This window comes from Amyelois transitella, chromosome 2, assembly GCF_032362555.1.
Source record: "Amyelois transitella isolate CPQ chromosome 2, ilAmyTran1.1, whole genome shotgun sequence".
In the NCBI taxonomy this organism is placed as follows: domain Eukaryota; kingdom Metazoa; phylum Arthropoda; class Insecta; order Lepidoptera; family Pyralidae; genus Amyelois; species Amyelois transitella.
In genome coordinates, this window is record NC_083505.1 from 9,117,538 (window position 1) to 9,127,556 (window position 10,019).

General features: G+C 33.3%; 2 protein-coding genes and 1 long non-coding RNA gene across 5 annotated transcripts; 2 read left to right on the forward strand and 1 right to left on the reverse strand.

Moving 5' to 3' along the window:
- The first annotated feature begins 699 nt into the window (after nt 1–699).
- On the forward strand, nt 700–3,765 carry LOC106143667 (tyrosine aminotransferase). Its single transcript, XM_013345802.2, has 5 exons — nt 700–850; nt 1,233–1,561; nt 2,170–2,643; nt 2,946–3,128; nt 3,444–3,765. The coding sequence occupies exons 1-5, from the start codon at nt 706–708 to the stop codon at nt 3,666–3,668; spliced, it is 1,356 nt and encodes a 451-aa protein (XP_013201256.2). The 5' UTR covers nt 700–705; the 3' UTR covers nt 3,669–3,765.
- Nucleotides 3,766–6,328: 2,563 nt separating this feature from the next.
- Nucleotides 6,329–7,138, forward strand: LOC106129062 (ER membrane protein complex subunit 4). Its single transcript, XM_013327502.2, has 2 exons — nt 6,329–6,505; nt 6,594–7,138. The coding sequence occupies exons 1-2, from the start codon at nt 6,450–6,452 to the stop codon at nt 7,054–7,056; spliced, it is 519 nt and encodes a 172-aa protein (XP_013182956.1). The 5' UTR covers nt 6,329–6,449; the 3' UTR covers nt 7,057–7,138.
- LOC106129063 (uncharacterized) lies at nt 7,047–9,698 on the reverse strand. Of its 3 annotated transcripts, none has more exons than XR_009657042.1 (5): nt 9,472–9,698; nt 8,367–8,420; nt 7,928–8,019; nt 7,553–7,620; nt 7,047–7,253 (listed from the first exon to the last, which is right to left on the reverse strand). It is a non-coding gene; the product is annotated as an uncharacterized LOC106129063 (long non-coding RNA). The 3 variants fall into 3 exon arrangements; XR_001228458.2 differs by having other exon boundaries at nt 9,458–9,697; XR_001228457.2 differs by lacking the exon at nt 7,553–7,620 and having other exon boundaries at nt 9,458–9,696.
- Between the last annotated feature and the right edge of the window lie 321 nt (nt 9,699–10,019).

The window sequence follows — 10,019 nt, forward strand, 5'->3', positions numbered from 1 at the left end:
TTTGAAGACTGTTGGTTAGGTTAGGGAGGGATATAGACATACATACATATGTATGTAGTACCTGATTATGCAATTGAGAAAAAATCACACTGTATGGTTCTAGAGAGAGTTATTTGTACGCTATAGTTCTCGAAATGTCTACATTGGAGTGGAAACTTCTGCTCATAAGCTCGGCAATGCAAATCTATAAAATAAGGTGTCGCAATCGAATCCCACTTAGCATAACGGGTTCACTGGCTAAGTCTGGACGGTAGAAAACGTAATATATATTTTTTTATTTACAAGCCCAAGATTATTCAAAATCAATTTAAATTTTAATTATTTATTAATAATTACATTACTTATTTTATCATTGCAATTTCTACTAGAATAACATAGAAAATGTATTAAAGTTTAATGGAATCATGAAGTAATAAAAAACAATACATAATTTAAAATACCACGATTGTTTTATTTTTATTAGCAGGTAATGAAATTGCAAAATATGTGTATGATAACGTGAATTAATATATGGAATGTTAAATAAACTCGTCTACTACCGTCATCTCATCTGCATTTGAAAACCTGTTCAATCGAGACTCGGGAGCCTGGCTTATCCAACGCCACACTGCTGATACAAAAGTAAGGTGGCCTGGTAGGAAGGCTATATTCACAGTTCAAGTTTAGAAGAGTCCACAGCTGAACGTGTTATAAGTGTTTGTGTCCATGTCGAGGAGACTACGAGACCAAAAGGAGTGGGAGGTGCGAGCTTCAACTCTCGCTCGCAACACCCATAATCTGATCAGAGGAATAGTTGAGAACCTGCAGGTCGAGCCTAACCCAAACAAACAGTTGATAGCTTTGTCTGTTGGTAAGTTCATCATTGTTAATTTTATCATTCAAAATTTATGTAGCCTGAAATAAACAAGTAACAAATATCTGCTCATCTACGTACAAACTATTTTCTTATTATCTAAATACCAAAACAATTTTAAAGAACTACATTAAAAAAAAAATTTAAAGTTTTATTTCAAATATAATATAGTTACATTCATATGCCACAAGCAGCTCAGGTGATATACGCGACGTAGCAGTATACAGGTTTTATATTATAATTCCATGTAAATTAATAAAAAAAGAATGGCAAAGTCAAGGTTAAACAGGATACAGATTTCGCAACAATTAAGTCTATATATAAATCGTAACCTATTGCTAAGATGTTATGGAAAAGTTAAGGGACAATGTTTTTGCAGGCGACCCTACAACTTTTGGGAATCTCAATCCACCAGAGCAAGTTTTAGATAGTATTCGCGAGAGTGTTCAATGGCACACAAGTCGAGGCTACGCTCCTGTAGTAGGGCATTATGAAGCAAGGAAAGCAGTGGCAGAGTACACCGCACACCAGGGTAATGTGTCACCGGACGATGTTATTCTGTGCAGTGGATGTTCACACGCTATCGAGTTGGCGATCACGGTACTCGCAGATTCAGGACAAAATGTTCTTGTGCCAAGTCCAGCGTTTATGATATACCAAACAGTGGCTGAGGGGCTAGGAATTAAAATGAAATTTTACAAATTACTAGTAAGTGATTTTGTTTTCTTATCAGATTTTTTTGTGCAGATGGGCGTAATTTTTTAAACTATACATAGGTACCTCCTCTATCTTAATGTAGAGTTTTCAATGCGGTTTCATTATAAAACTTTTCCACTAATGGCGTTCTGTAAATTAAAACTGGGGTTGTGTAATTGGAAATTTTGTTTTGAAATAAAAGGAATTAACTAAAAACTTTGAATAATGATGTTGCAGAGATTGAAGGTTTGGCTCCGAAGCTCTTTTTTCAGGACCTTAAATATATATTATATTTTCCCTATAATTTACCTTTCGTAAGATGTGAGTAATTATATAATGCAAGCCGCCTAAAAATTATACAAACATTCCTAAATTTACACTTTCTTTGTATTAAAGAAATTGCTTTCAATTCTGGTAATGCTGGTATATGAGTATGGTAGTGGGATGTTATACATATATACGAGTAGTTATAAGTTTCTAGAATCATAACAAGTTTCCAGTTTACAAAATTTGCATATTATTTACGCATTAATTTCTTTGTAGCTGCGTAAATCCTTGTTTAAAGGTTATTTATAAATAATAGTTACATTCCGATAAGAAAACAATTTCTTTGATTCCAGCCTGAGAGACAATGGGAAGCAGATTTAGACGACTTAGAAAGCCAAATAGATGATGACACCGCCGCACTTGTTGTCATCAACCCGTCAAACCCGTGTGGGTCAGTTTATACGAAAGAACATTTAAATAATATATTGGACATAGCAGCTAGATACCACGTGCCGATCATAGCTGACGAAATTTATGAACATTTTGTATTTTCTGGAAGCGAATTCACTGCCATGTCAGCTTTATCTCAAGACGTTCCTGTACTTACATGCGGAGGATTAACGAAGAGATTTTTAGTGCCTGGATGGCGTATGGGTTGGCTAATTATACACGACAGGCACAATATATTAGGAAAAGAGATCCGCAAGGGATTGAATAATGTGGCCAGTAAAATTTTAGGACCCTGTACATTGGTACAAAGGGCTCTACCGTCGATTTTAAAAAATACACCGCAAAGCTTTTTCGACGAAGTTGTTCTGTTTATTGAGGTGAGTGGAATTTTAAAGTGTTGCCTAAATATGTTATTTGGAATGTTGTTTTTTATAATAACGAAGTACACATATTTCTAAAGTGAAGAGAGGTCTAGGTTACACTATCTAGCCACTAAACAATATTTTAAATAGAGTAGTGAATTATTTTTTAAAGGCATACTTTGTATTGTACGACCTGGAAGAACTAGACACTGAAATAATAGTAGCTAGAACAGTTTAATTTTTTTTACTCGCAGTCATATTATGTTTTTCCTTCATGTTTTGTATTTAGTAATTATCTATAATTTATTTCTTTTTAGAATCAAGCAAAATTAGCATATAGCGAACTTCGAAAGGCGCCTGGGCTTAAACCGGTGATGCCACAGGGGGCCATGTACATGATGATTGAAATTAAGATGTCCATGTTCCCGAGGTTTAAAAATGAACTTCAGTTTGTAGAGCAATTGGTTGCTGAGCAGTCTGTGTTTTGTTTACCGGGGCAGGTGAGAGATTCGCTTCAGTTAAGTACAGTTCCTAGGTAGATAATGGTATAGGATGTAGTAGTAGCAGTTTCCTTCTGGTGTAAATTCTTGTTACATTCTAACTCCTTTGGAGAGGAGCTTGGGGTGCACCGTTGGTCATGATTGGGCAAGTCAGGTTTTAACACGAAGCAACTTCTGACTGTCATCCACAGCTGCGCAAGGTGAATGTATAGTTAAGTTTAGTGAATGATAAGTTACTAAGTATTTGTGGGACTTCCTTCAAAATAAATACCTATAAGTTACTATAGGTATACTGATATATAATTTTCTTTCCAGTGTTTTTGTTATCCTAACTTTATGCGTATTGTTCTGACCGTGCCAGAAGATATAATGCGCGAGGCTTGCCACAGAATAATAGTTTTCTGCCAAGAGAACGTCATTGTTGCGCCAAGAGAAAGACTGGTGGATTACAATAGCAGCGATATACCCTTGTCCATTGACAAAGAAGTCATCTGCGATAACACCATACCGCGAGTTCTGGCTCAAACTGAAAAATTATAAAGTCGAGTATGAATTTGTAGAGCAGGTACCTAATTTACAAGTTACACATTAAATTGTTTTGTTACCAGTATAGACCTAAAGGCTACAAAATGCCGGATAAAATGTACGGAATAAATTTAGTTTACCTACATAATGTGTAATAAATAGATTTTTTTTATGTATTTTTCTACTAATCTTTTATTTTCCCAAAGCAGAGATTATAATTTTACCTCTGTGTAAAAAAGTATCTGGGTACTCGATATTAAAAATAAACCATTCCCTTGCTAAGGATTGATCCTGCATGATTAAAAATATTGAAATTTTACTGAAATAACATAATAGTCTAAGATCCGGCTGCAAAATCACTACGTTCATCGCGTAGTTAATCAAACTCACATTTTAACATAGATTTATGAATAGGATAATACATAGATAATAGGGTGCCAGTCAATAAGTGGCCGCAAGTAATTTTAATTAAACTAATGTTAATTAATTTTCCAAAAAAAATTTCGTTCACTTGTTTTTTAAATAAAATATCATCCACATCATAGAAATGTATGTAAAGAATTCGAAAATCAATGGGTGCCGTTACACACTCGGCCGCAACTACTACGCAGCCAGGTGTAAACAGGTAATATTTTGGTCTATTTATACGTTCATGTCGTACACGCATGTTTTTTATATCAAATTAAAGCTAATTTTTTTTTTAATATGATGATATATCGCTGCCTGTGAATAAATGGCCGCAAATAAGGGTTGCTAGCTGTTAAAAACTCGAGGTATCCGAGATAAAGTATACACAACGTTGTTGATATCATTTATTTATTGAACTTGAAAGTGTTATTACGTTGATAAAAGTAATATTAACATTTTAGAAAAATGAAAAAGTGTTTTTTGTGTAGTAAAACTCAAAATGTAACGAGCTCAAAAAGAAGGTTAGCATATAAGAATAATTTAGCTGCACTGTTGAGAACCCTATTACGCGTGCGCAATGGCTTCAAATACTCGCACAGCTGGTACTCGCCATCCTTGTCTAACAAGTGGCGTTACGCGCTAACTCTCTTTCACTTTATCTCGGATACCTCGAGTTTTTAACAGCTAGCAACCCTAATTTGCGGCCATTTATTCACAGGCAGCGATATATCATCATATTAAAAAAAAATTAGCTTTAATTTGATATAAAAAACATGCGTGTACGACATGAACGTATAAATAGACCAAAATATTACCTGTTTACACCTGGCTGCGTAGTAGTTGCGGCCGAGTGTGTAACGGCACCCATTGATTTTCCAATTCTTTACATACATTTCTATGATGTGGATGATATTTTATTTAAAAAACAAGTGAACGAAATTTTTTTTGGAAAATTAATTAACATTAATTTAATTAAAATTACTTGCGGCCACTTATTGACTGGCACCCTATTATCTATGTATTATCCTATACATAAATGTATGTTAAAATGTGAGTTTGATTAACTACGCGATGAACGTAGTGATTTTGCGGCCGGATCTCGTACTATAAACATTTATTGTATGTCAATAAATGTTTATGTGTTATTTATATATTTTTATTTGTTATACCTCAACGACGACGTGTTTTTTATTTATTAGTAAAGATAATGTTCTGGGTTTTTTAGCTATCCATAGTTGGGAACAGAACCTGGAAACCCTAATGTGAAATTATCGATCTCTTACAATATGGGAAAATTAAACATGTGTATCTCTTGCGGGGTAGACCGTTTAAAACGAGGTTGAGAGAGTAGCAAAAGACTGAAAAGCCACGTGCAGCTGTATGGCTTACTGATCAAATTGAGAAATAAAATAGTGACAAATTTTTTCACATAAATAATAATACATACATAAAATCACGCCTTTTTCCCGAAGGGGTAGGCAGAGACTACTTCTTTCCACTTGCCACGATCTCTGCATATTTCCTTCGCTTCATCCACATTCATAACTCTCTTCATGCAAGCTCGGCGGTTTCGGGTACTTTTGACCTGACCCTTTACAAATAAATAATAATTTTGATTGTAAATTTAGTAAGTACCTACTTATTATCACGACTCTTTCGTTCTCACGACACCCGAAGGCACATCACTAGGAGATTGAGGTAACAAAAATCAATATCAAATGTACATTTGTTTTGTTTGACAGTGAATGACTAAAAAAATATTTATTGCATACATACATATAATCACGTCTATGTCCCTTGCGAGGTAGACAGAGCCAACAGTCTTGAAAAGACAGGCGACATTCACATTCAGCTTTTTGGTTTTATGACATAAAACCAAAAAGCTGAATGAACAAATGTATAATCATAATTGACGATGTGGTGATATAATTTTATGATGATATAAATATGTTGATTCAAATTGTCACAGGTTGCTAGCGCATCGCCTTAAAGAAGAATCACAAGTTTATAAGCCTATCGCTAAGTCGCCTTTTATAAAACTTTTGCCTATAGTATGACAACACCTTTGGGGAGACTATTGCTATCTAAAAGTGTAACGCGGAGTCTATTTCTTTTAGTGTATATCAAAGGTTAATTCTTTGACTTAGTAAGAACAAAGAATTCAACAACAGGCGTCAACGTCAACTTTTGATTTATTAGTGTCAATCAATATCTGTCAATGTCACATCTGAAGTTAGTCACTGACAGTATCTCTACTAATTATTAGTTTGTGCCGTTGTCTCTGATCCTGAGTTGAGCTCGGAAGTAAATTCGATTTGGATGTTGATTTGATGAAATCCATTTATATTTTCTCATTTCGCAGCGGTTCAAACACTATAAAATTAAAAAATGTCGCAAGTAAAATCAAGCAAGAAGTTTAAATGGGCCCTGGACTTCAACCCGAAGTAAGCACTGTAACTAGATGCTATTCTGTAAATATAATTTACTATGTAACTAAAATCATACTTCATTAATAAAAAATATTTCTTTCAGAAACAAGGTTCAGATAAATGACCTACCTTATCCACCGGGTTATAGCCAGTCTTCAAATTCGAGTTACACAGAATCTTCAAAAGATGCAGATTCAAATTTGCTCCTGATAAAAAAATTATGGGATGTTGCATTAGGCCCACTAAAACAAGTACCGATGAATTTATTCATTATGTATATGGCCGGGAATTCTATCTCGATTTTCCCTATCATGATGGTAGGAATGTTGATAGTGCGGCCAGTCAAGGCCCTTTTTGCTACTCAGAGCACATTCAAGATGGTGGAAGGAACTCAAGCGATTGGCCAAAAGTTTGTTTACTTTATTGGCAATATAGTTAACATCTTTCTTGCACTATATAAATGTCAAAGTATGGGTTTGCTTCCAACACATTCCAGTGACTGGTTAGCATTTGAAGAACCTCAAACTAGAGTGGAACATATTGGGGGTGGTCTATCTTTACTGTGAACCAAGTAATAATAAACAATATTTTTTCATGTATTTATTTAAATTATCATTGTATAGAGCTAATAAATGGTATTTACAGACAGATATTACAATTATTAAATTTAGTCCTTTCCTCCTTTTTTGCAATCACCCATTTTGTCTTTGATAAAAGCTTGTGCTTTTTCGAATAATACCTTCGGATCCTCCACTTTGTCTATCTGAAATAATTAAAAATATTTATTTTAGCAATTGCACTGATTTGTCAAAGCTGTTCCAGTTTAATGCCTGTATCTGTGTTACAACAATATTTACAGAATAAAAAAAATTGTATGAGGGTTGTCATTGAGATTTTTATGACTAAGGGTTTTCATTTAGGTACTGGAAACTGTTGTGAAGGCTTAATATTACCTACTTTCTGAGTCATTTTTGTGTCATACATAAAATAATACCTCCCCATGGACCAGTAAAGCAAAACAATTCCTGGTTCTAACAGAAAATAAATAATAAAAAAACAAACCATTTCTTTTTTTCTATGGCCTTGTCACATTGTTCAATTTTTTTCTTACATGCATATTGAATCAGACCCTGCATTAAAAAAAGTTTACCTTATTATGTTCATAAACTAAAAGTAAATAATGTGACGAGACACAAAAGAGGCCATACTAATAAACTCCCAACCAGATAAATATCAATCAATAAGAAATTAAAAAAGGAAAGATGAATAAACATGTTTATTTACCTGGTAGGGTTTATAAAAAAACAAAGAACCAGGAATAATTTTGCTGAGGCATATTTTGAAGTTGAATCAAATGAACAATTGAATAAGGCATGGCCTCCTCTGTGGATTTAGCTGTTTATCTGTTAAGCATGATACAGATTAAATGTAACCTACTGCTGTAATGTCCTTTTAAAACAGAATTTTCTCTTCATGATTATTGTCCGTGAGATTTTTATGACTTAGGGTTTTCGTCTAGGTCCTGGAAACTGTTATGGAGGCTTAATATTTCCTATTTTGTTAGCCATGTATGTGTAAGATATAAAATATTTTGTTTTGAACAATAGTAGTTGTTTAAAATTATCATTAACAACAATATAGACAAAAAAAAAACATTTTTTTCTGTAGCTTTTACATTCACTGCTGAAATTGCACCCAGCATGTTTTTGTTAGAGACAGTTATAAGGAAAACACATATTAAGCAGTGTGCAATTGGTTTGATATTATACCCTATATAAGGTTTTAAAACATTCAATTAGATAATTTTTGACAGTCTTGACTTTCATTTGCAATCGGAAATACTCGACAAATATTGAGTATTAAAATTTTTATTTACCTGATAATTTTGAGCTATATATACTCCAGTGTATACACCAGAGCCAAATATTATCTGTAAAGAAATGACAAAATGTTTTTACAAGAGCTAAAGGTAAAATAAATCCTTTGTTTGGTTATGTTAGATGTGTGTGTGTGTGCAGCATTAGCATATGAAATCTTAGGTTTCTTATTGACAAAATTATAATTTTGCTTCTGCTTGGGAGTGAAGCCAAAAGTAATCCTGGGACAATATTGATTGATTGATGAAATAAGTAATTATCAGCTTAGTTTGTCTACAAGTTTAGCATATATTAAATGACAATTTGGATTCCAGTTGTGCAGGCAAAGTAGCTTTTGGTGTAACTTTAAACAATTACATGAGACTAACACCAGGGACCATTTGTGCTAGATAGTATTCATGAGTAGGTACTTATGTAGGTATACAAAGCATGTATTCATGTCATCTAAAAATCAACTTACACTTGTTTTGACCAAAGAAAAAACACAGCCCATGGCTGGTTTATATGTATCTTGATTATTTGTATAAGGATTTGCTTAAATGCATATTTTTAGTTATTTTTGTTTCTTCATATTGAACATTACATATTGACAATGTCAACTAGACAACATTCTCATTTCAAAATATATTAAAAGTTTGTGAAAGTGTATTCAAAAAGTTTTGTGTTAGGTACCTTTTCACTTTGTATTGTAGGTGGGTAGGTATTGAATCTTTGTTTCTTATGTTGCACCTGAGGTTAAAACTTAATTTTTTTAGACATGACAAAGACATGATTTTATACCAAGCTTACAGTCTATAGTCAATACCTACCTCCAATTTTTATTTTCGTATTTACTTATTTATTTTAATAACGACTTTACAGTAAATGTCTCATGTATTGCTCCACAATAACTCTATTCTATCCTCAACACGAGGAATAGTTCTGAAGTTTGTTCTACTTACTAGTTTCAACATTATTTATACATTACAACTCTAGTATATTTATGAAAATGTTCTAACACATCCTAAAATAGCAATGTCCTGGTCTACCTTCATCGTGCGGAACTATTACGAAATACCTACAATCTGTTTTTAGAGATATTTTTACTCACAATTTCAAACTTACCACTCCTTTGAGCATTGTTAGATTTATGGTTACCTTTGGAGTTATAATTAACACAATGTAAAGATTAATTTAATATCAGTATTGTTAATGTTATCGCAAAATCATAAATCACAAATTCATTAAATTAAATCAATACGATATTTTCGTATTATTTTGAATTTATTTCTTGCTTATTTTAACGATTTGACATACTGTAATGTAAACCTTTTAATTTGACTTTGACAGAATGATTACCGGCTTATCATGTCAGCGGGGGTTTTTAACGAACGATTTCGTGCAAAGCAATAGCAATACTACTAATAATAACATTGTCTAATAACGAACGATATTCGTGCATAGTTCCTTTCAAGAATTAACATTGGTTCTGTGCATTGGTCAGGCAGGCCAGCGGGTATATTCACGAATATCGTTCTTGAATGAGTATACCCGTTGCCAAAATGATTTTTCTTTCAATACATTGTACAGATTCTGTTCTATGAGACACTATACTATATGACGTCTATATTTTTCACATGGATGCTGTAAAGGCAAGTAAGGGAAAAGTTGCA

Excerpts from the sequence above, each read along its gene's own strand:
- LOC106143667 (XM_013345802.2), top strand. The coding sequence starts at position 706 with ATGTCGAGGAGACTACGAGACCAAAAGGAGTGGGAGGTGCGAGCTTCA. Across the intron at positions 851-1,232 it reads GTTGATAGCTTTGTCTGTTG|GCGACCCTACAACTTTTGGG; the intron begins GTAAGTTCATCA and ends ATGTTTTTGCAG. Across the intron at positions 1,562-2,169 it reads TGAAATTTTACAAATTACTA|CCTGAGAGACAATGGGAAGC; the intron begins GTAAGTGATTTT and ends CTTTGATTCCAG.
- LOC106129062 (XM_013327502.2), top strand. The coding sequence starts at position 6,450 with ATGTCGCAAGTAAAATCAAGCAAGAAGTTTAAATGGGCCCTGGACTTC. Across the intron at positions 6,506-6,593 it reads GCCCTGGACTTCAACCCGAA|AAACAAGGTTCAGATAAATG; the intron begins GTAAGCACTGTA and ends TATTTCTTTCAG.